At 41.6% G+C, this 26,260-nt stretch overlaps 1 protein-coding gene across 1 annotated transcript in view; it reads right to left on the bottom strand.

The window, feature by feature from the left end:
* The window catches only part of si:dkey-11f4.7 (piezo-type mechanosensitive ion channel component 2), an 82,095-nt gene that overhangs the window by 24,705 nt on the left and 31,130 nt on the right, over window positions 1–26,260 (bottom strand). Inside the window, exons 19-38 of the mRNA XM_053624742.1 lie at window positions 24,909–25,085; window positions 24,571–24,717; window positions 23,670–23,870; window positions 23,361–23,565; window positions 22,798–22,899; window positions 22,435–22,600; window positions 21,102–21,345; window positions 20,542–20,638; window positions 19,753–19,912; window positions 19,409–19,498; window positions 18,578–18,678; window positions 16,333–16,383; window positions 14,701–14,813; window positions 14,497–14,614; window positions 14,279–14,350; window positions 13,810–13,976; window positions 13,445–13,638; window positions 12,388–12,582; window positions 12,001–12,264; window positions 1,177–1,435 (exon numbers count right to left, since the gene is read on the bottom strand). Coding sequence (XP_053480717.1) covers window positions 1,177–1,435; window positions 12,001–12,264; window positions 12,388–12,582; window positions 13,445–13,638; window positions 13,810–13,976; window positions 14,279–14,350; window positions 14,497–14,614; window positions 14,701–14,813; window positions 16,333–16,383; window positions 18,578–18,678; window positions 19,409–19,498; window positions 19,753–19,912; window positions 20,542–20,638; window positions 21,102–21,345; window positions 22,435–22,600; window positions 22,798–22,899; window positions 23,361–23,565; window positions 23,670–23,870; window positions 24,571–24,717; window positions 24,909–25,085 — 3,123 coding nt within the window. The remainder of the gene's footprint in view (window positions 1–1,176; window positions 1,436–12,000; window positions 12,265–12,387; window positions 12,583–13,444; window positions 13,639–13,809; window positions 13,977–14,278; window positions 14,351–14,496; window positions 14,615–14,700; window positions 14,814–16,332; window positions 16,384–18,577; window positions 18,679–19,408; window positions 19,499–19,752; window positions 19,913–20,541; window positions 20,639–21,101; window positions 21,346–22,434; window positions 22,601–22,797; window positions 22,900–23,360; window positions 23,566–23,669; window positions 23,871–24,570; window positions 24,718–24,908; window positions 25,086–26,260) is intronic.

Below are 26,260 nucleotides of genomic sequence, written 5' to 3'. Positions count from 1 at the left end.
TCATATTAAAAACACCTGATCCTACTTATAGAGAGCTACATAATTAGTTTAGCAGGTAAAACATGTAACTCTTCAGGGTAGGAGTCCTCTAGGACTTCTTGTCCATATAATGATGTGACATAGTATTGTCAACCTGGATATAGGTGACTGAAACTACTGTAACATACTGAAAATCCTGCACTATGACTGGCTAGTAGTAAAACTAGTGGGGAGCAGAGACATGTTTTGTTTTCCCACTCACATATTAATATTCATAATTCCCCACTGTATAGCTCCTCAAGTCTTACATTTATATTTGTTGCATTTGGCAGGCACCCTTATCCAGAATGAATTACAGAAGTAAAAGGACATTTCATTTTATGTTTAACTCATTGAGCTACTGAGTTAGCACAATCCTCAATTCTTCAATGTGCAAACTCTTTGACAGTAAAAGCTACTAGCCAATCTTAGCACAGGAGGCAGGATTTGTTGATTCATGGATAAGAAAATAATTAGGTGGTAGTGGCTCTGTTTGCATCCCTTCTTTTCTGAGTTTATTGATTGATTGCTGGTCTACATTTTATGCTCATTTTAAACCAGAAGCAGAAATAGCACCCCCTCTGCACAGCTGCGGTGCCCTTTGCAGTACACTTCTTGTGTTAATTATTGTAGTGCTTTAAAACAGCAAGTCAGTAAGACTGAAAGTCTGCTCTGATGGTCTGACAACAAATAAATAACTTTTTTTGGCATTATATTGAAGGCTCAGAAAAGACAATAACATTGTTAACAGTACATATTTACAAGAAAAAGATAAGAGAGAGAGAGAGAGAGAAAGAGAGAGAGAGACTTGTAGGAAAATAATTAAATATTACACAATTTATCATTAAGTAAAGCAGTTGTATTCACACACAAAGTCCTTCCTTTTTTCACTACTTTAAAATAAATAAATAAATAAATAAATAAATAAATAAATAATAATAAATGAGTTCCAGATCTGTGTGTACTAATGCATATAAAGGCCATATTTCTATATGAAGTGAACCCAAACTAAATCAAGCACAAGTCAAGTGACTGCACTGATTTGTGATATATGAAGGCAAATTATGAAGAATAGTATTTTAAAAGGCAATAGCTGAGGGTCATTCAACAAATCTATATAAAACACAGTTTCAGGGAACATCATATATTTTCTCTGACCTCAGTGTAGATGATGGCAGTCATCCAGAATCGCTTAGTGGGCCGAGGAACAGAGAGCATAGCCCAGAGGAATATGAGGATGGGGAGGAAGAGCGTGAGCAGCGAGGCGGACACCATGTGGTTTAGAATGATGACGAAGTAGCAGAGCATCTCTGACTGGGAGACCATGGTGTTATAGAGGGCAAAGATGAGCTGCAGGAGCCGTGGTAATGAGTGGAAGAACTTATCCGACTCATCAATTTCTGGGATCTGGAACATACTTTTAGGGTTGGGGTATGTTATCATGAATTGCTTTTTGATACACTGTAAAAATACAACTAAGCAACAGATGTGACAATATTTGTTGTTACACTATGTTCGTGCCAACATTTTGGTCTGACAGATTTTCCTTAAATGATATGAATTGATATGAATTCTTGATTACTTTCAGAATTAAATATCACAACTTTAATTTTGTGAACCAATATTAGTCTGTTGTCAAGAGAGAAAGTTGTGTGCATGTTTTTTTGCGTCATAGTTTGCATGAGAAAAAGCATAACCATAGCCTACAAAATCTGCCAGCCCTGATTGGCCAGTGAAGTTAGGTTGATTAGTTTTCTCATACAAGCTACACTATACTAGTCTAGCTACATACATTTAACTGTCTACATATTTTTTTCGCATTCATTCTTAAAAGAAACAAAGATTTTGTTTCTTTGAATTGGAATATTTTCTAACACCAGTGCATCTTTTCTAACACCAACTACTAGACCCAGCTAGAGAAATCTAACTAGATAGCAAAGAACAACCACTGAATCTGCATGTTTTTCAACAATCTGAAAAATCAACACCAAGACACTCATGCATGAATGTCAGTAAGTAATAAAGTGGTGGTTGAGAGTTTGTGAAGTCTTTAGAATTTTCTATATAGCTGCAATATCAGATTTTCAGTCCTGAAAATAGACAAAGAGAACCAATTTAACAAATGGGACAAAAATATTATACTCGGTCATTTATTTATTGAGGAAAATGATGCAATATTACATATCTGTGAGTGGCAAAAGTATGTGTACCTTTGCTTTCAGTATCTGGTATGATCCACTTGTGCAGGAATAACTGCAACTAAATGTTTCCGGTTACTGTTGATCAGTCCTGCACATCGGCTTGGAGGAATGTTAGCCCAATTCTCAGTACAGAACAGCTACAGCTCTGGGATGTTGGTGGGTTTCCTCATAAAAATGTCTGGGTTGTGCATGCAACCCTGTTCCCTGAGAACGAGACGTTCCATGAGCTATATGCTGAGGGAAGCACCCTCGTGCGTGACCAGTATCTGAAGCTTGTGTAACATCATGCCTATTTATAGGCCAGAAATGATCAGGTGACGTGGCAATTAAGCGCGTCGCGTGATATAAAAACAGCACCTGTGAACTGTGCCATCAGCCTCTATTATCTGAAGTAAAGACGCAATTCACAGGCATGCCCCAGTATGACAAAGTTACACAACATCTCGTTCCCTTCTCAGGGAACAGGGTTACACGTGTAACCCAGACATTCCCTTTCAAAGGTAATTCAACGTTGTGTGACCTATACGCTGTGGGAACGACAATACCCACTCCATCATACTGAGGGTATTGCCTGTATAAAAAGATCCGAGCCCAAGGGTCACTGCAGTTACTTGAGCCTGGGGTGGAATATATATCCAGGCTGTAATATCGAATGAAAATGTGTGGCGTAGACCACCCCGCTGCAGCACACACATCCTGTAAGGGTACCCCTTTGGACAAAGGCTTTGAGGAGGCGACACCCATAGAGGCATATGCCCAAAGGCGTAGCGAGACTGCATGCCTCATAAGTGATAGAGATTGCTTCCACTATCCAAGTAGAGATGCGCTGCTTTGACATAGCATCACCTCTACTGTCGCTGCCAAAGCCGAACATCAGCTGCTCTGACTTATGCCACCGGCTGGAGCGGTGGACGTAAGTACAGAGAGCAATTACTGGACACAGTAGGTGCACTTTCTCTTGTTCCGGTGTGAGGAACAGAGGAGGGTAGAAAGCATGCAACACTACTGGCTGGGCAGCACACCTAGGCACTCTAGGTATATAATCCGGCCTAGGACACAGGAAGGCCTTGGCTAATCCAGGGGCAAAGTCAAGGCAGGAAGGAGCAACAAAGAGAGCTTGTAGATCACCTACTCGCTTAAGAGATGCCAGGGCCAGCAGAAGAGCTACCTTTAGAGTCAGAAGCTTCTCTGAGGTTGACTCTAAAGGCTCAAATGGGGCACCTGACAGACCTTCCAGGAACACAGAAAGGTCCCAGGAAGGTATGCATGATCTGCAGATGGGCCTCAGCCGCCTGATACCAGTTATAGTTGTATAAGTTAGAGGATGTTGCACCACAGAGGCTCCATCAATAGGGTGTGGCTGGCCAAAATGGCGGCCATGTAGACCCTGATGTAGAAGGAGCCAACCCTGCTGAGAAACGTCCTTGTAAGAACTCCAGGACTGTAGCTATTGCGTAGTTCACTGGGTCTAGCTGATATTCCTCACACCACGAGACAAAAAGTCACCACTTGAGCACATACAATGTCCTGGTGGATGGTGCTCTAGCGTTCAACATGGTCTCTAAAACCTCAGTTGTGAGACCAGAATCTATGAGCTGATGCCCCTCAGGGGCCAGACCCACAATTTCCATAGTTCCAGCCGAGGGTGATCAGCCCTCTGGTTTGAGACAGTAAATCCCTGTTGATGGGAATCTCCCAAGGAGTGCCATCCAGCAGGGATATTATCTCTGAGAACCATATTTGAGCTGGCCAATAAGGTGCTACTAGCAGCAGATGTAGACAGTTTTGGTGAACTTTCGCCAGAACTTGTATGAGCAGAGCGATCACGGGAGGAACGTACAGATGTGACCTCGGCCACATGTGCACCATGACGTCCAGCCCCAATGGTACGGGAGGAGTGAGGGCAAACCACAGCGGACAATGTGGTGTCTCCTCAGAGGCAAACACATCCACTTCCGCTTGGCCGAACCTCTGCCATATGGACTCCACCACTTGTGGATGGAGCCTCCAATCCCTGGACCTCAGCCCCTGCCTCAACAGGATGTCTGTCCCTACATTCCAGTTGCCCAGAATGTACATTGCACTCACTGACAAAAACTTTCCCTCTGCCTGAACAGGGGGCACGAAAATAATCCTCCCTGTTGGTTGATATGTGAGACCACTGCTGTGTTGTCTGTCACAACTAACACATGGTGACCTCTCAATTGAGGAAGAAAGAATTTCAGTGCTAGAAACACAGCCCGCATTTCAAGGCGATTTATAATCCACTCCAGATGCGGGCTGCTCCAGAGACCGTGAGCTGGACAGCCGTCTACAACCATGTCCCAGCCCATGAGGGAGGTGTCTGTAATTACCGTCTTGCGATAAGGAGACACCACTAGAGTGTGACCCAAGGCTAGAAACCGGGGACGCCTCCAAATTCCCAGAGCACGTAGGCATCGCCGCGTGACACTGATTATTCTCAGAGGTTTAATCCTCAGACAAAACCCAGACTTTCAGCCACCACTGAAATGGTCTCCTGTGCAATAGGCCCAATGGTATGATGTTGGCTGCTGCTGTCATAAGCCCCAACAGTCTCTCGTAGAGACTGGAGGGGATGCCAGCTTTATCTTGCTCAATGTTGATAGGATTGACCCTACGCATGTTGGGAACAGAAACGCCCTCATCATAGTAGAATCTTTATAACCTCTAGAAAAGTTGTCCTCTGCACTGGAGAAAGCATACTTTTCTTGAGGTTCAACCTGAGCCCCAAACTCTTCATGTGGGCAAGAACAACATCTCGATGTTGAATCGCCAGTTCTCTGGATTGTGCTAGAATTAACCAGTTGTCCAGCTAGTTTAGTACACGGATGGCCTGTAGTCACAATGGAGCCAGAATGACATACATGCACTTTGTGAAGGTGCAAGGGGATAAAGCTAGCCTGAAGGGAAGAACCCAATATTCGTATGTGTTGCCTCCAATCGCAACTATCGTCACAAACCAGTCCTCAAACTGAATCTGTGGAATGATAAGTTTGAGCATCAGCATCTTGAACCTGTATGTATGAAGAGTACAGTTCAGATGACGCAGATCTAAAATTGGTTGCATACTCCCATCTTTTTTGCGGACCAGGAAATAATGGCTGTAAAAACCTCCCTCCCTCAGGGAACGGGGAACATGTTCTGTGGTACTTTGTCCAAGAGGGATCTTACTTCCTGCGCTAACGTCAGGCTCTGCTCTGGGCTGACTACTGTCGTAAACACACCTCTGAACCAGGGGGGTCAAGCTCTGAACTGGACACAGTAACCCTTTTCTACGGTAGATAGAACCCATGGAGACACATTTGGCAGTTGTTTTCACGTGGCCAGATGGCCTTTTAGTGAAGTTAACTTTTTCCGCATTCAACTGGAGGGAAAGCATCAGATTTTCGTTGCCCTGTGACAGCTCGCTGACCAGAGAACACTGAAAACTTGTGACAGCCTTTGCCAGGGGAGGCTCTACAGTAGTACTGGGGGCTAACTGCCCTAACAACCTCATGTCCCCTGACATGTCCCTCCATGGCCCCTCAGGACCACTCCTCCTTTGTCTTCTTGGCCTTTATGACCATTCTCAGATCAGGCCTAGTAGCAGACTGCGACTGTGGCCATCCAGTTCCCCTGGCTGTCTGCAGGGGAAGGCGGGCCGCCACACTTGCCTTCTGTGCCTCCCTCGCACTAGTGCTGGTGAAATTGACACAATAGGGAAGGAACTGGCTGAATGCCGCCATATGTCAAGCTCACTCAGCAGGCCTGTCTTGTAGGCCTGCAATGCTGCCATTGCATAAAATGACCCACATGCAAGCCCCACTACCACCTAGGGCTTGCCCACCAATGCCGCGGTGGCCTAAAATGGCTTGGATTGCAAAGACGGCCCCCTAAATTACCTGCCGCCGATGGAGAGAGGTAACTTGCAAGCGTCTCCTCCACCTTCAGCATAGCCAAATTGCTGTGATGTTCATTCCCCATGATGGTCGAATAATCAGACATTACGGTGTTATAAATACGGCTTATGTAAGGTTTTCCCCAGAAGCATGATATTTTGTCATTCACTTCTGGAAAAAAGGGGAGTTTTCTGCAGTGTGAGGGAGATTTATTTTCACTGGGGAGAAAAAAAGGCTCATTCAGACTTAGTAATCACTTCAAGCAGCTCTTTATGTGCTTGAGAGCTGCTCTCAAATTTTAGCACACTCTTCTGGCTCCTCAGAGTCAGAGAGGAAATTTTTATTTATTTATTTGTTTATTTTATTTTTTTTGGCTTTCCATAGCAGATGGAGGAGTTGCGATGCGAGCTCCAAAATCCGGCAGAGAGTCGGACCCGGAAGACTCCGGCTCCTCTTCCAGATCCATACGAGATCCCCAAGACCCGAACCGGCTGGCTGCCTCAGCAGCGGCTGGCCCAGATCCGTGAGGCTCTGAAACCGAACTCCACTCGGCCAATAAGAGAGCGAGTCGCGAGCGGAGCTGCCTAATTGTAAGTTGTTAACAAAGACCTCTCGAGGGCAGCCCTGGCGTGCTCCACCACTAGACAATTCATACAGAAAGTGTGTCCGTTCCCCCGTGATGAAACGGGAGCAAAGTGTAACACACTTCCTGAATTCTCTCTGTTTTTCCTCTTTTTCCTCTCTCCTTTTTTTTAAAGGGACAGAAACGTAAAGAGATTTCTTTTTCTTTTTTGAAAAGATAGAGAGAAAATGAAGAGTCTTTTTGCGAGCGTTACAAAAAACGACCGACATGCAGTCTCGCTGAAGATAATAAGGCTGATGGTGCGGTTCACAGGTGCTGTTTTTAATATCATGCAGCACGCTTAATTGCCATCTCATCTGATCACGGCAGGCCTATAAATAGGCATGATGTTACACAAGCTTCAGATACCGGTCACATGCAAGGGAGCTTCCCACAGCGTATAGCTCATGCAAAATCTTGTTCCCTTTGAAAGGGAGATTTTGAGATCACGTCTTTCCACAGCATTTCTATTGGACTAAGATAGGACTTTGACTTGGCCATTCCGAAACATTAACTTTATTCTTCTGTAACCATTCTTTGGTAGAATGACTTGTGTACTTAGGGTTGTTGTCTTGCTGCATGTCCCACTTTCTCTTGAGATTCGGTTCATGGACAGAGGTCCTGACACTTTCCTGTAGAATTCGCTGGTATAATTCAGAATTCATTGTTCCATCTATGATGAACAAAGATGTGAAACTGTCCTGGCCCAGATGTAGCAAAACAGGCCCAAATCATGAGACTACCACCAGCACATTTCACAGATGGGATAAGGTTCTTATGCTGGAATGAAGTGTTCTGCAAACATAAACCTTCTTACTGAAACCAAAAATTCTATTTTGGTCTCATCTATCCACAAAAAAAATTTCCAGCAACATTCTGGCTTGTCTACATGATCTTGAGCAAACTTCAGATGGTCACCAATGTTATTTTTGGAGACCAGTGGCTTTCTCCTTGCAACCCTGCCATGCACACCATTGTTGTTCAGTGTTCTCCTGTTGGTGGTCTCATGAACATTACCATAAACCATTGTGACAGAGGCCTTTAGTTGCTTAGAAGTTACCCTGTGTCACGAATCGTGACAGAGCAGAGATAGGACGGATGCAAGTGCTGGATGAACAGTTGTTTATTTGAAAGAGAGACAGGCAGACAAATCCAAAACGTGATCCAAAACGTAATCCACAAACATGCAAGAGGTCAGGCGATTGGCAAACAGCTATACACGGGGCAAGGCAGGAATCTAGGTCGTGGTCACGGAAAACAGGGTCGATAAACAAAACGAGAAACGAACTATGACGAGGGACTGGAAGCGGATAATCCAGCGCGAACTAACTTTAAACATGGAACGTGACTATGACTACTATATGAATTAAACTAATTCTAAACATGGACCGTGACTATGACTACGATACGAACTTAAACTAACTCTAAGATAATATTCCGCCTTGTGTGCTGGGAGGCGCGCGGTATATATGCGGACATAATCTAAACTGCTAGCAGCTGAGAGCAATACAGACCCACGTCAAATCCCAGCCAATGACAGAACAGGGAGGAGACATGACAGAAACATAAACAAAACACACGTGTCCAGATGTCATTACGGTCAACAACGGAAAAGCAGGTGCTCGCGCATTCACGCTTAGAGCACGCTGCTTCACAGGGGAATCATGACAGAACCCCCCCCCAAAGGCACTCCTCCCGGAGTGCCATGAGTCATCCCATTGAATTGGCGGACCCGGCCCCCTGGACTGAATGTCCCAGGCAGAGCCAGGAAACTGCACGGTGTTCTTGGGGCAGGGAAGCGGAGCGACGTCCACAGCCGGGCAGGCAGGCTGAGCAAAGTCCTTGGCGGAGCATGAAGGCAGAGCGACGACCACAGCAGGGCAGGCGGGCTGAGCGAAGTCCTTGGCGGAGCATGAAGGCAGAGCGACGTCCTCGGCGGAGCATGAAGGCAGAGCGACGTCCTCGGCGGAGCATGAAGGCAGAGTGACGTCCTCAGCGGAGCATGGAGGCAGAGCGACATCCACAGCTGGGCAGGCAGGCTGAGCGAAGTCCTCGGCGGAGCATGAAGGCAGAGCGACGACCACAGCAGGGCAGGCAGACTGAGCGAAGTCCTCGGCGGAGCATGAAGGCAGAGCGACATCCACAGCCGGGCAGGCAGGCTGAGCGAAGTCCTCGGCGGAGCATGAAGGCAGAGCGACGACCCCAGCTGAACTGGAAGGCAGAGCGAAGTCCCCTGTAAGGCCAGGGAGAGGAGCGTGGGTCTCCGTGCGGCCAGGGAGAGGAGCGTGGGTCTCCTCGAAGCAGTAGGGGGGAACAACGTTTGCCATGGAGCCGGAAGGCTGAGCGACGACCTCAGCTGAACAGGAAGGCTGAGCGACGACCTCAGCTGAACAGGGAGGCTGAGCGACGACCACAGCAGGGCAGGCGGGCTGAGCGACATCCTCGGTGGAGCATGAAGGCAGAGTGACGTCCTCGGCGGAGCATGAAGGCAGAGCGACATCCACAGCCGGGCAGGCAGGCTGAGCGAAGTCCTCGGCGGAGCATGAAGGCAGAGCGACGACCACAGCAGGGCAGGCAGACTGAGCGAAGTCCTCGGCTGAACAGGGGGGCTGAGCGACGACCACAGCTGAACAGGGAGGCCGAGCGACGTCCACAGCTGAACAGGGAGGCTGAGGCTCTGAGGTCACCAGGTGAACCTTGGGCATGGGCGGAGCTTGGCTGGCCGTGTCAGCAGACTGTGGCGCGGGCGGAGCTTGGCTGTGCGTGTCAGCAGACTGGGGCGCGAGCAGAACTTGGCTGTGCGTGTCAGCAGACTGTGGCGCGAGCAGAACTTGGCTGTGCGTGTCAGCAGACTGGGGCGTGAGCCGAACTTGGCTGTGCGTGTCAGCAGACTGGGGCGTGAGCAGAACTTGGCTGTGCGTGTCAGTATTCTTGAGCGTGGGCTGAACTTGGGTGACCGGGTCGGTAGACTTGGGCGTGAGCAGCATTTGGTCATTAGGCTGAGATATTAGCAGAGCTTGGTCAACTGGATCAGCAGGCTTGGACGTGAGCTCAGGGACGTGAGACTTGGCTCGGACCTCAGGGACGGGAGGCTTGGCTCGGACCTCAGGGACGGGAGGCTTGGCTCGGACCTCAGGGACGGGAGGCTTGGCTCGGACGTCAGGGACTGGAGGCTTGGCTCGGACGTCAGGGACTGGAGGCTTGGCTCGGACGTCAGGGACTGGAGACTTGACTTGGATCTCAGGGACTGGAGACTTGACTTGGATCTCAGGGACTGGAGACTTGACTTGGATCTCAGGGACTGGAGACTTGACTTGGATGTCAGGGACTTGAGACTTGACTTGGGCTTCAGAGCCTGGAGGCTTGACTTGGGCTTCAGAGCCTGGAGGCTTGACTTGGGCTTCAGAGCCTGGAGGCTTGACTTGGACTTGGACCTTAGGGACTTGAGACTTGACTTGGATTTCAGAGTTGAGCTCTGCATGAAGTTGCCTGTAGTAGTGGGTAAACGGCAGGGCAGGTTCGCCTGCCAGACTTACCCCCCTGAGAAGTTGTTCTAGCTCGTCCTTCGCCTCCGGACTCCCGAATCGCATCATGAATTCCCCCACAAACTGTTCTACACTGTCCAGGTTCCTACAGTGCTTATCCAGTTTGAGCTGCACCCATTGACGGGCCGGTCCAAAGAACCGGGACCACATGAATCGGAGCCAGTGCTTCTCCTCTGGCTTAGGGACTGACAGGCTGGAGAAATAGAATTGACAATCTACCAGGAAATATTCTGGGGCACCGAAAAATCCGTCAAATGGATCAGGAAGCTCCATAAATGTCCATTGTGGGAAGTGGACTGAGTCCATAGCGGGGACGGTTGGCATCGACTTCCGGGTTCTGCGTCTCCTCCGTTCTCCTGCTGCATCCATGTTTTGGCGGAAGATTCTGTCACGAATCGTGACGGAGCAGAGATAGGACGGATGCAAGTACTGGATGAACAGTTGTTTATTTGAAAGAGAGACAGGCAGACAAATCCAAAATGTGATCCAAAACGTAATCCACAAACATGCAAGAGGTCAGGCGATTGGCAAACAGGTATACACGGGGCAAGGCAGGAATCTAGGTCGTGGTCACGGAAAACAGGGTCGATAAACAAAACGAGAAATGAACTATGACGAGGGACTGGAAGCAAATAATCCAGCGCAAACTAACTTTAAACATGGAACGTGACTATGACTACTATATGAATTAAACTAATTCTAAACATGGACCGTGACTATGACTACGATACGAACTTAAACTAACTCTAAGATAATATTCCGCCTTGTGTGCTGGGAGGCGTGCGGTATATATGCGGACATAATCAGCGTCTAAACTGCTAGCAGCTGAGAGCAATACAGACCCACGTGAAATCCAAGGCAATGACAGAACAGGGAGGAGACATGACAGAAACATAAACAAAACACAGGTGTCCAGATGTCATTACGGTCAACAACGGAAAAGCAGGTGCTCGCGCATTCGCGCTTAGAGCACGCTGCTTCACGGGGGAATCATGACACCCTGGCTCCTTTGGGGAGGGTAACAAGGGTTTTAAATTTCCTCCATTTGTACACAGTCCTCTCTGACTGTGGATTGGTGGAGTCCAAACTCTTTAGAGAGGATTTTATAACCTTTTCCAGTCTGATGAGCATCAACAACTCTTCTTCTAAGGTCCTCAGAAATCTCCATTGTTCATGCAATGATACACTTCCACAAACGTGTTGTGAAAACCAGACTTTGATAGATCCCTGTTCTTTAAATAAAACAGGGCACTCACTCACACCTGATCTTGATCATTCACCCCATTGATTGAAAACACCAGACTCTGATTGCACCTTCAAATTAAACTGCTAATCCTAGAGGTTCACATATTTTTACCACTCACAGATATGTAATATTGGATCATTTTCCTTAATAAAAAAATTAACCTGTATAATGTTTTTATCTCATTTCTTTAATTTTTTTTGGTCTTTTAGGACATATGTGAAAATCTAATGATGTTTTAGGTCATATTTATGCAGATATATAGACAATTCTAAAGGGTTCACAAACATTTAAGCACCACTGTATTTAAGGTGCTAGCATGTGTGCATGTCAGAGCAGGCATCTATAACATTCAGTTTATCTCTAATAATAGCTTGACTTTTGTTTTGCCATTACTGTTGATGATAAGGATATATAAAATTAATATAAATATATTGATTTATGTGTGTGTATCAGATAATGTGTATCTCACTTGTTAAGCAGCAGTTCACTGGCAGTGAGGGCTCTGGTCTCCTGAGTAAGTGGCCGAGGTTCTGAAATACTCTCACTCATCACCTCCATGACCACTGAGTCCAGTGATGCTGACTTAAGCAATTCATGTGTCATTTCAAACTGCTCATCTTCTTGCTTTTCCTCCCATTTTCCTTTCTCATCTTCTTCTCCATCCTCCCATTCACTATTCATTTTCTCTTCTGCTTCTTTATCCACTATCCTTATAGCAGCTGATTCTTCATGGCTTCAGAGGGGAAAAAAAGGGGGTGAAAAAAGACTAATAAGACTAATAAGTGACAAAATCTATTAAACGGTGAATTATATACAAACTCAAAAGATTTGTGATAGCATCAATGGCAAATCCTACTCCAGCAGAAGGCTCCCTTGGTCAAATGAGACCATGTCTATGTTGGCTGATTTGAAAAGTTTCCGACGTCGCTCTTCAGTGGATACTTGAGAATGAAACTGCTCAGTTTTGGGTGATGCTAAACAGGGGGCATCATCAATGTCATCGTTGAGAGTTGGCTGACGTGACATTAGCATGGTCTCATCAGTCTGACAGCTAAAGGCCCCCCCCCCCAGAAAAACAGAAAGAACAAAACAGGCATAGAAAAGATTTACAAATTAGTGATTATTAGCTATATTATGCCCGTCCTTCTTTCTATTTTCTATATAATGTGACTGAGTAAGCGAGCTAACTATGTTTCAAAGCAATGATGTCTTTCTCAAATCTGGGAACTGTTGTTTAAAGTTATCATCCATCTAATAACATTTTATACAATTTACTTTAGTTTTGGGGTTTGTTACATTCCAGAAAGATCAGAAAGTTTATCTACTAAATAGCTGGGACAGTGCTGCTGTTTGTCAAAATGGTGTCCTTTAATTGCCATTTCATTATAATGATGTTTATAATATATAATAATAATTTCAATGATGTATGATTTTTCCCAGGAAGATTTTCTTTCTTTTAACAATTTTAGAATCAGAATAAATCAGAAATGTGTGTGCACCACTGTTAACTTGTTTACCATGCCAAAACTGAGAAAAAGAAGAATGCATCTCCATTGTCCAATCCCCATACAATTTGGGCTTGTTTTAAGTCTTGTATGTGGTTTTAGAGTTACAATTGGGGTGAGAATTTTGCAGAATCCAAGCATTCCTGCCCGTGAGCTTCATACCTAAGCCTGTCAAGGTCTACATGAAAGTGAAAACACCACACTTGTGCAATAATTTTTGTTTCATCCTGCAAGATACCAGTCCCTATGCACACAAATTCTATTCATATCTACATATGTATTTGTTTATCTGTTCAATCTCTCATCTTGAGTAATGTATTCATATTTGGTTATATCACTAATGGGCATGTAAGAAGCAGGTAATGTAATGCAAGTTAATTAATTATTGATTTTTCAGGACATAGTCACCTGGATAGACTGCTGTTCCAGGAGAGTTTAGAGTTGGCACTCCTTAGTTGGCCATAGCCATGAAGACTGATAGGCAGTGGTGGTGGTGAATTGGTATGTGTAATTATCTCCTCATCCAACAGTGTTTGTGTGCCCTGTCTTGACAGACAGTTCTGGTAAAATTCATGAATACTTTCATGGGACACATCTCTACCCTAAACACAGATGGGGGGGGGGGGGGAATGAATGAGTATAGTGCTATTAGATTACTATTTAACAGAGTGTACAAAAGCTGTCCATGTCCCCTTCAAGCAAAAGATTAATAAATAAAAGCGCAATTGTTTTTTTATTTTAGATTAACATACTGTATTGTGCTAATCATGTACCTTGTTCTGTTGTTGGTTCAGCAGTGCCCTTTCCAAGCACAGCACCTTTGAGATGTCCAGATTGTCCTTACAGAATGAGTTCAAACCCGCTGTTATATCATCAATAAGGGACCAGAAGAAGACCAAGCTAAACTTTAGACAGTCAATAATCCGCTCTGATATTTTAGCTGCAAGACAAAAATGAGAGAATATACCTTTTGAAAGAATCAGGTATATGTCTCCAGACATTATAATAGCAATTAATTCTTTATTGCTTTCATATATATTTTAATTTCAAATTTCTCAAATTCCTCCATGTTCTTTAAATGACACTGATTGAATTATGATGTAGCATAAGGAAAACATGCAAATGGTACAAAATCTGCATAAGTTGCATAAAGGCATTGTTTTGCATTAATACAATGTTTAATTTCATTTGCATTGCATGAATTCACAGTGTAATTCCTTGATAACCAGAAGCCAGTGATACCTTTCTCTCCTTCCTCTGGCTCAGGACATGAGTCTTCCAAATCATCTCCACTGGACTCAAAGCTTTCTGTGCCTGCACATATCCACAATGCATTTTCACAGTTTTTAGGGTTTGGGTTGGCGCATACTACTGGCACTTAATACCAGCTAGGTAAAACACAATAATGCATAATGCAAAGATAAATTTATGTGACAATTGTGTGTTTCTGAGACTGTTACCCTGTTCTTTGCACTGTTCCCTCTTCGCTCTTTCCTCTTCTCTCTTCAATTGTACCTCGTCCCTCTTATGGGACTTGAGAGCAGCCTTGGACCCTGTTACCCAAGCCTCATAAGCCAACTGTGAAGGCAAAGCAAGGGAAATCTCTGAGTAAAACACATTTGTGTGTGGCATTTCTACTTCTGTTTTATCTTGATATTTCTAACCTGAAGAGCAGATTTCTTTTTTGGCACAGATTCTTCCTCTGTCTTGGTATCCACTTCTCCCTCCTCTTCCTCACTGTCACTTTCAAAGAGGCGATACCCACAGGAGTCCCAGACTAAATAATAAAACACACGCATTTATTATATCCTTGAAATACTTTCTATATTTAAATGTAGATTTAGAGGGAATATGAATTATCTGAGCCTTGAAAAAATAGATTACATTTTGATCACATATCAGGAACTTCTAACCTGCCACCTATAGTTATAACAGTTATATGCTTTATATATCCACCATAAGCAAAATTAATGCCACACAGTGTTGCAGCAGGTAGCATTGCTGCCTCACAGCTCCAGGGTCCCCAATTTGACCCTGAACTCGGGTTACTGTCTGTGCAGAGTTTTGCATGTTCTTCCAATTCCCACATGAGTTTCCTCCTGGTTCTTCCCTCCTCCCAAAACATGCTGGTACAGTTACATCGTTGTTTGCAAATGTAGTCATCAAAACATGATTAAGCTGCTTGTTTGCCTCTCTCTAGCTTATGAATCTAGCTCATGTTAAAGATTGTAGCACTAATTTAAAAAAAAAAAACAAAACAAAACTTTTCTCTCTTACATAGCATTGTGTCCTTTTTTCATGTATCCATGAACTGTATGAGAAGGTACAGTATAATGAGCTTTGCTTTCATCAAGAGACAAAGAAAAATATAAAGGAGTTTTACCATATAATTGTTCATCTACTTCAATATTAGTATACAATATCGTAGTATACAGTACTGTATACTTGTAAATGCAGAATTTGCCTCTATCTGCTGGTTTTGTTCTGCACATGTCATTTCTGCAGATGAAATATTTCATATAAAGATTTAATTAAATTTTCAATTTACATTATTCTTTACATTACATTAATCTATATATAGTTTACATTTTATTCATTTAGCAGACGCTTTTATCCAAAGTGATTTACAAATGAATTTCCTAATTTCCCCAGCAAAGCGATACATCAAGCAGAGAACAATACAAATAGTACTACCATACAAGATTTTTAATTCTAGAGTAGTAGAGGAGCAAAGTGCACAGAGTAGAGGTGTAAGAGCAGGTGTAAGTGCAGGTTTTATTTTATTTACTTATTTTTTGAGAGTTAGATAAGTGAAGTTAAATATATACACTACTGTGTAAATGGTGACATTACTGCCCATGTATACATTTATTTTTTTAATCAAAATATATTTAATTATATATATATATTTTTTACTTAAAGCAAGTCATTTTTACTGAAAATTAAATAATTTCCCCAAGTACTTCTATTTGAGAACTTTATGAACAGTGTGGTTCCCTCATGAAGTTGTCTTAAATGTTACGCATATGCATGGCTTCATCAGGATTACTGTTAAGAATTTAAAATATCAGATTTTATTTGTTTAAGACTTTTCTTGGTCACCGCATGATTCCATTTGTGCCATTTCATAGTGATAATACTATTTTAATTATTTTAAAATAGTTGAAATTATGAGCAGAAAAAGAACTTTTCACTGATTGTGTATGCACAACATGTAGGGTCCTAATTAATGAATTAATACCTAAAAAGCGCTGATATGACAAAAGGTTTCTGAGACAACAAAAATGTCTACTCACCAGAGGGGCGAGAAGTCCATGGTTTCCACCATTCCATCTGATCACTTTCCTCTAGAAAATGGAAGGTCATGCACGTTACCATGTTTCTATGAATAACAGATGATTGCCTGAAGGGGTTCCTTTCATACTAGTGAAGTTTTCCTGCATGCTGTCATGTGACAGTGACACCACATACACTATATGGCCAAGTTTGTGGACACCTGACCATTACACCTATACAATTTATGCCTGTTAAACATTCAATTCCAGATTTAGTCCCCTTTTGCTTATACAATAACCCCCACTCTTCTGAAATGTGTTTGTGAGGATTTGCCAGTTCACCCACATTATTGAGGTCAGGCAGTGGTGTCAAATGAGGAAGCCTGGGCACAGTCAGCATTCAAATTCATCCAACACAAAGGTATTCAGTGGGGTTAACGTTAAAGACTCTGTGCAGGCCACTCAAGTTCTTCCACACCAAACGTCTTCATGGACCTCACTTTGTGCATGTCATGTTGGAATATGTTTGGACCCCATAGTTCCATTGAAGAGAAATTGCAATGCTACAGCATACAAAGTGATCCTATAGAATTGTGCACTTCAAACTTTGTGGCAGCAGTTTGGGGAAGGCCTACATATTGATGTACACATACATCTGACCATAGGATGTACTGTAGACTATAAAACGCCCATGCTTTGTCATGTTCATTCTCTGGCCACTGCATCTGGGACAGCAGGTCCAGTCTGTCAGTTAAGGTGTATGCAGGACTTGTCAATAACCTTACCATGTTCTATTTGACCAAATTCGGGTATCAACAACACTGTTTGCATTGTCTGTCTGATGTCATCCATAACAGCTGCATTAGTGGAAAATAATAGATTTGGCTATTTTTTAATATTATTTTGGCCAATACTACCAAAACATCCATCTCTGCCCTTTCTATGAATTACACTCTGCAGCAAGTTGTCTGTCTGGTCTCAAACAAATTAATGGAACAACCTCCTTGTGTTCATGGTTCATGCAAAACCCCACCATGATCCACACTAGCACACTATGTCAAAAGTTTGAAGACACCTGTTCATTGCTTCATTTTTGGAATATATGTAGTGACCAAGAAAAGTGTTATACAAATCAAATCAATTTATATTTTAAGTACTTCTTAGAATTTCTGATGAAGCTTGAAATCTTCTTAACCAGAAGGAGAAGGTTTTACTTAAAGTTCCCAAATAGGCCAGGCACTTGTTGGGTGATTTTCTGAAGTTCTAAAATTACTTGTTTAAACTACCACTAGTGGCCACTAGAGTCTCTACCAGTGGCATAGATCTCAACCATAATGTTTTTGCTTTTGCTACTGCAGCCAGCATGTATCCTAAACACATAAAATCTCTTTAATGAAACTGGCACGTTGAGGAATATCCGAGTAACCCGTTTTGGGCTGAGCATCACAAATGTTTTGTTGTGTCAAGAGGAGGATCCAGCTTTAGTTTTGCTAAGACAGCCTGAATTCCACCCTGTAGCACATTTGAGTTGCACTACTGCATTATGTTCTGATTTTCAAAATGCTCTCATAGTGTGCTGCAGTACTCTCCAAGGGATTAGAAGCAACAAATTAGAACATGTCAGTACTGTACTAAGCGCTTCCAACTTCTGCTGTTTCCTTATAGGTGCTGAACAACCAAGCATTCTTCCTGTTTATCTTCCTACTGTAATACAACAGCAAAGGACGTACCTTTTTTTCTTAGAGGGTTCAGCCACTCTGTCTCCTTTTTTGCTTCACTACAGGCAGTTTTAACAATTTCAGAGGACATTAGTGAGTAGTCAGCAGTATTGCCTTTTTGCTATCAGTATTATGCTGCAGTTATATTGTAGCAAGACTCTGTAAGTGTTCATTAAAAATCCAAAAGGATTTGGGCAGTGATCATGTCTGTCATCCAAATCCACCAGGGACTAGTAGAACAAAGAGCTCAATTCAAGAGGTTGAGAAAGTGGAAAAATAGAAAAAGTCTATATAAATTTAGCATTTTTGAATTCACTCCCTCATCTCTTCAACAAGACAAGAAAGGGAAAGAGGATGAACATGACATAGCTAGGACCTATTATAGGCAACCTACATGGGGCCACAGTCATGATGACTATTTGTACCCAGCAAGGAAACAATCACATGAAAAAGTCCAAGTTACTAGACAGGGAAATGTCCAAACAATTTCAAATTGTTAGTGCATAATACAGTTAGTTAGTATAGTCCAGACACATGAATTTGATTACCTTTTTGCTCTGCATCACTTTTTTGTCCAGGCCCTTTTGTGTCCAGTGTTATGGCAGCCTGTTCTGGTTGACCCTTTTGTTTTAACTTGATCTTCTCCATCCTAGAAAGAAAAAAGACCAGACACACAACTGTAGCACACAGTAGAATAACTGTAAGTAAAACTCCAACCCCAGCTGTCATGTCAGCCTCCACTTTTCTGGGAAGGCTTTCCAATAGATTTTGTAATGTTGCTGTGGGGATTTGCCCATTCCACCACAAGAGCTTTGATGAGTTTGGGCGCTGATTTTGGGGAAGGAGGCCTGGCATGCAATTGGCATTCCAATTCATCACAAAGGTATTCAGTGGGGTTGAGGTCAGGGCTCTGTGCAGGCCACTTGAGTGCTTCCAAACCAACCCTTTTGCAAAGGGGGTATTGTCATGCTGGAAAAGGTTTGGGCCCCTTTGTTACAGTGAAAGGAAATCTGAATGCTACAGCATACAAAGACATTATAGAAAAGTATGTGTCTCCAACTTTTTGGCAAATGTTTGGGGAAGGCCCACATATGGAGGTAAGACTCCACATACTTTTAGCCATATAGTGTAGGTGGTCAAAGCAGCCTATTTATGCTGAAGTTAACAAATATTGTTTGTAACATCCATAAAACTGGGTTGTAAAGAAATCGCACAGGACTGTTTTCCTTTGGTTTGAAGTAATACAACAGCACACATGCACATGCACACGCATACGCACACACACATGCACACACACCCACCCATACACCCACCCACCCACCCACACACACACACACACACACACACACACACACACACACACACACACACACACATACTGTTTTTTCAGTAGTTCCACAGATTTCTTCTCCAGCTCCAGTCTAGCTGCCACACGTTTCTTTACCTTGGCTTCAAATAGTTCTGCACCCCTTGAACATATGAAGACAGCAGATTATTTTATGGAACAGTCCTAAATTATTTGCATTATCTTACATTTGCATTAAATTTGCAAAATACATTATATATGCAATCAGCAATCAATTTAACGTCAATCATACAATCAGCATATTAACTGAACTACTATACATGATGTGCCTTTTACAAGTAAAATATACAGAATAAATATTATTATCTTTATATGTTTCCATAAAGGTTCAGAAGGTAATGTCAGTTAGTTTCTTACCTGGAGGCAAGGATCTTACAGGCTTTAAGGTCAGATACAACATACAAGAAGTAGTAACTGAGAAATATTCTCCTTTGAGCCAGAAGCACAGTAAAACAAACTGCATCCCACACAATACCAGCTTCTCCCACTGGCAGCTCACAGTCATCACTAGGTTTAGCTACATGCACAAACACAGAATGTTTAGAAACATACATCTTCATATGTACATTCACATTTACATATACATACAGCATGTATTTGGTCTTAACTTTGGTCAAACCTTTGAAATTGGCATTTTATGGAATTTTTTTATATTTCAAATTCTTCAAGGAATTTACAGTACAAGCCTTTAAATAAAAATGTTTTTAGGATAATTTAAAAAAATACCTATTCAATCAGCTGTGTCATAAAAAGGTATATATGTCATAAAGTAGCTGTGCTACTTTACATAAACTAAGAAAGCCAATGCAAAAATTGCAAGACTGGTGCATACATTACTTGAACATGTAATAAGTAATGAGATCTGAAAGGGCAAGGGAGGCCTGAGAATTCTCAAAGAACCAAATAACTAATGGTATGCTGATTTAAGGCACCGTTTTAATTGAACAAAAATGCTGATAACACCTGACTGATTTATACACATTATACACAGTACATAAGTGTACTACGCGCTTACGTTTTGCTACATCCACTACATATAAATATACTATACTATAAAAACACACACAACTTTATGTGTTTATTATTAGCTGCATATTTATCTTTATTAAACACTTGCAGGCCAAGACAAGGCTAATGTTTACTTACGCACATCATAGCCTTTGATAGTACAGAACATGCTGAATGCCTGAATGAGCCAACAGGCTTTCTTTAAAAGACTGTCCAGATAACCACAGGATCCCAGCTAGATGCATGCACACGCACGCATGCACACACACACACACACACACACACACACACACACACACACACGATAAGAGTGAATTAACAGGGTGGACAACAAAAGCAAGGAAACAATGACTACAGAATGCATACTAGGGCGTCAACTCAAACCAAATGATGTTAAACACAAAGACTAATTAGATTTATTATAGATTAAAGATTATTAAATACTATTGAATTAACTGTATGTAGGTGAAATTTATCTAACTAAATCTACCAACTTATCAACTTTCAATTTTGTCTGTAATTGCTTTATGTAATTATGTGCACATAATATAAATAGTGATATAAGCACTTGAAAATACTCTTAGCACTTTTCAACACCTTTTCAACAGACTGTTTTCTGTGTTTCGTCAGTGGTTAGAAAGCATCCCTTTTTCTTGCTTTGATGGTTGAATTTAATTATTACTTGCATGCATACTTACAGAGATAAAGTTCTTCAGGCAAATCACCACACAGGTGTAGGCAATAAGGCAGTCCCACAGTCTGAGTATGTAGTGTACAGGCTGCAGCAGCACTGTGTCTCCAAAAAGCATGAAATAGAAGCAGGCCACCAGATAGCCCAGGCAGAATATGTTGATACGTGTGGTGCCAGTGATGAAAACCAGACATAAAACCAACCAGAAGAAGTAACTGAATACAAAGACCTTTGCCATGTCAAGATATGACCTAAAAACACACACATCAGTATAGACATACATCAAAATAATACACCTTTTGGTTTGTTAAAAAATGACATGACCAGCTGTAGTGACAACAGATCTTCAACCAAACATATAGCAAATCTTTAGTGCCTATTTTCCAGCTCATGCACGATTATCACTTACAAATTGAGTTTCATCCAGATTTGATTTATGTGTTTTACTCATTTATTACTAAATTTATTATAACACCCCTTGACCTCCATCATCATCAACTATTGATCTCAGGAGCAGATCCTATATGCCTTACCCATTTTAAACAGTAAAGCACAGTTTTAAATGTGACTAGGAAAAATGTTTTTCCTTGGTTAAAACTTGTGTTTATACAGAATTTGAAGGAAACAGTGAGTAAATCGTTTTAGCTATTTTGGCAACTGCTATCGATTCCTACTTAACAGTCCGTATAGGATTTCACGGCGTTGTTTTGTGATTCTTGCAGCCAAAATGCCTGATTTTGCTGCAGATTTTTTCAAAATGCAAAGTCTTCTGTGCTCTTTTTTTGCGGAAAACTACTTGAATTGTCGAAATTGTAATTGCACTAAATTGTTTTGCACGGTCTTTCACACTGATTTCAGTTTGTTGGTAAATTAGACCGTTTAGCTTTATTCATGTTCGAGGCATATGAATTGAAGACTGCTTTGACTGAATGCACCTTGACATGATGGCATCACATAATATGTCTTGGCCCAAATCTGTGGAAAATCTGTGGTAATTTTGAAAAATTGCCAAACTCCTCCAAATATTGCAGACTTTGCTTGATTTTGCCTTCATTTCTGCAATCGCAAAATCACGAAATCCTGGAGAGACTGCCCGCTGCTAAATACACTTTCCCTCTTCTTTGAGTACTGCACTTCTGAGTCATCATGAAAAACTAACAAGAGCATCTTAAACATATCACTGGAACACCAAGGACCAGGACCAAAACAGTTAGTAATATCAATGTGGCTATATATTTGTCTTTGATACAAAATAAACTTGAATGTCTGTAATTAGCTGCATAGGAGCAATATAACAAGGTTCCACTAGGATCCACCTTGCCAGACATACATATACACACCGGCAGTGCAGAAAATTGCCAACTGTTGTGTATTGGTTAAGAGAACGAGGGTCTAGGTTTCTACTGATCTCCACATTTTCCCCTGCCACAAGTCTCACAGAGGCCTTATTCTCTTCTTCAAACACCTGCCACTGCAGAGAGGCTACCATCAACAGCAAGAAGTCATCTACAAAGAGAATGGAAAGAAACACAAAGATGACCAGAGTGAAAGTGCTATGAATAATAATAATAAAATATTTTTTTAAAAATACAATAATAATAATAATAATAATAATAATAATAATAATAATAATAATAATAATAATAAAGAAGATGGTAAGAAAACTACATTCATTCATACATTGTGTCCATGAACAGACTCACAAAATATGAAAGTGGGGTTAGGCTGCATGGCAAAATCTGGCAAATACAACCACTTTATCTGATTGGAGCTGAGAGCCTTTGAGCCTTTCCTCCAAGGATAATCTGCAGAACAATGTATAAATTATTGTCAGCATGTTGTAGAGAGCAGAGAACTATTTTTACAGAATATTACATTTACTGTATTTCAAGGTGAATGTTTCTTTATTACAACACAATTACTCAGTGATTACCCATAATGTCTCCTAAGGATGACCCTTATGATTTCCTTGTGATGAGGAAATGTAAAATAGTTATCATTTTGATGGTTTGATTTAACTACAGAAAGTTACTTCTAAAAGCTTAACAATTAAAAAAAAAATCAATTTCTCTAAACAAATAATATCATTACATACAACAAACCATGATTTTGAGTTGTACTTTTATCATATCATGAGGTTGTTAGTGCTATTTCACCCCTAAAATTAAGTTATTTATAAGCCTGACATTTTACACCATTGCTCTGCAGTTGCACTGTTGTGTGCGTTAAAGAAAAGTGGCTTCTTAATAAATACTGTGTGACGTACCAGTACAGAGTGCAGGAGGCACCCCGATACAGAGCAAATATTGGAACACCATTAAGCTGGCAGTAAAGCAGCAGTATCTGGGCCAAACTTCACCAATAGCTTTCCTGCGTCGACGTCCCAGAACTGTGATCAGCGCAAAAGAGTGCAGAAGGGCAAAGAAATCCATCCGCTGTCCAATCACATTCACTGCCACTACAAATGATATCTAACACAGAAACGTATGGGTTACAGATTAAAATCATTGCCTCAACATCAATGCTTATAGAAGTATTCAGATGTATTCTAAGGTCACATAAACATTTGTTGTACCTCAAGACCAAACTTATAGAAAAAATAATTGCAGAAGTATTTGAGGCAGGGCAGGATGCCATGATCCAAGTGTTGCCATGTTACATTGTTGAAAATAGTGCCTTTGGGAGCAGGTTTTAAGTTTAAATGGAGACAGTGGTAAAGCTGGTGCCGATGGACAGTCACGTCAAACACAAGGAGGCCCAGTATTAATAAATGATTCTGCAGACACATTCACACAGTATAAGAACAGCATAACATAAGGTCATAAAATTTCACTTGCTGGTGTTCGGAATAAGTAGTAAAAGCTAGTACATGATGAATGACTACATTTAAATGCACATCGAATTCTGTTTAAGGTCTATATTCAGGTTGCAGCCATATTCCGAATACGACATTTATATGCTTACAGACATCAGAATATTTCTGTATACCTGGTTGTTGTAAATATGCCTGAGTTGCCATTCTTAAACACCTAGCCTACAGTTAAGCTGTTAGCACCCACAATTCCTAGCAAAACAAGAATATTCCAGGGGGAATATTGGAATCAGAATTTGGGGAATCAGAATATTACCTTAATCTGAATCGGCAATCAGATTGCGGCATTTACATGACTCAATATAATTTAAATATTTCCAAATTCTGATTAATATCGGAATTTTGATGTGCATGTAAATGTAGTCATTAAGGCAAGGGTATTCAAGTAAGATATGTGAGGGTCCAGATACATAAATTTCACTACTTATAAAGGACCTGATAAGCAACTACATCATTGAACTGAGACAACAGTTACCTTTTAATGCTTAACCATTTATGATTTGTTCATGGCTATAAATAAGTGGTTGTGTTTTGCTTCATAGTGGTGCTTTATGTTACCACATATTTGTTTTAAAATACTGTATGTTAATACTGAGCAGCATACCTGTAGGCAAGGCAGAATGGCATCCCCACATTTTCTCAGACTGCCAACCCACAGAGATGGATCCACAGGTTCAATATACAAAACAGACTTCTGCAAAAGCTGTGTCACATTCCCACCATACCAGCTCTGATTAGAAATCAACAAATCCTTAAAAGAAACAGCCAGTGTGTTTAATTATAGAAAATCAAGACATGTAAAATGCACAGAATGAAAAAGGTAGAAGTCCTTCTTTTTGCAGTATTTGACATTATTTGTTATACTCTAGTACTGGTATGTTCTGAAGTAAGCCAAGAGCAGGCCAATTTATTTAGAAAGCAAAAACAACTAAAGAAACTCACAGTGGTGCACTTAACAGAAAATTCTGCTGGTTTGATGATTTTCAACTGATACATCATTTTACACACAACCATCACACAGGCCCAGACAGAAGACACAGTGGAGGCCATTGGCCGCAGTCTTGCATATGGGACAGCAAATGTCCATGATGCCAGGAACACAAAATTCATAAGTGACACCTACATAAAATGAGAGAAACGCAAATATTGCTTGATGTATGGTAGAAGAATTTTGGCAATGCTTTAAAGTATACAGTTGAATAAGTAACAGTCAAAGCAATTAAACTGGTGCAGGATTCAGAGTTTATTGAAGGCAAAGCAGGAATCCTAAGACAGAGAGATATGCAACAGTCAACAAAATAGGCAGGACCAAACAGAGCATTGGCGCATTAAATGGTAGTAAAAAAAAAGTAGCACAACAAAACACAAGAGACAAAAACTAATATGAAAAAAATATATAGAAATACCATCCACAGAGAGGCACAGAGAGGCTTTACAATTATATTAGATGAGGTGAGGCAAACTGTATTTTTTCCTCATGAATTTCAAAGGGACACATAAATTTATGATTTTTTTTTTCTATAATTATCACACTCTTATAATAAATATGTGAGGTGTGCACTAGGAAGGGATACTGGGCTCCTTCCAGTCAGGGCCATCACTCTTTGAAGGCCTGCTTAATAGATTATCAACTCTCCAATTAAGCTTCCTTCTATGAGGATCAAGTTGTATGCATCCTGGAGATTGAAATCAAAATGCCATCAGTAATTTAGCACCCATTTATAATATCTCTTTATACTTTATTATGTAAAAGTGGACAAATATATTAAGTAGGCCATAAGGCATCACTACATATTTATAATGAAAATACACACAGATCTTTTTGTTTTATCTTCGGTAACTGCTTGATCCTGTTCAGGGTCACTGTGGCATGAGCAAGAGAACACTCTGATTGGGATGCCAGTGCGTCTCAGGGCACCAGGGCGCCCACACACACATTCACAACTATGGACATTTTAGAGTAGTCAATTCACCTACATGCATGTTTATACTGTAGGGTTTGGGAGGAAACCTATGTGAACACAGAGAACATGTGAAACTAGTAGAGAGTAGTGATGCACTGCAACACAGTGGATGCATTTCACAAGCATTTCTCTCTAGAATTTTACTTTGAGCAGGAATACATTTGATTTGTAGTTCAAAGAAATAGGCAAAATATCTCATCCTTAGCTAGAAGTCATCTGATTTATGAGCAAATGGGTAATGTTACATATGTTCTGTAGCTAGCTGTCTCGTTTGTGTGGCCCTATTGCAGCAGGCCTGGCACTACCAGTGAAACCATGGCAACAGCCTAC

Source organism: Ictalurus furcatus, chromosome 5 (genome assembly GCF_023375685.1).
Source record: "Ictalurus furcatus strain D&B chromosome 5, Billie_1.0, whole genome shotgun sequence".
Lineage (NCBI taxonomy): Eukaryota > Metazoa > Chordata > Actinopteri > Siluriformes > Ictaluridae > Ictalurus > Ictalurus furcatus.
The sequence above is the reverse complement of the archived record's forward strand: the minus strand, read 5'-3'. Positions and strand labels throughout refer to the sequence as shown.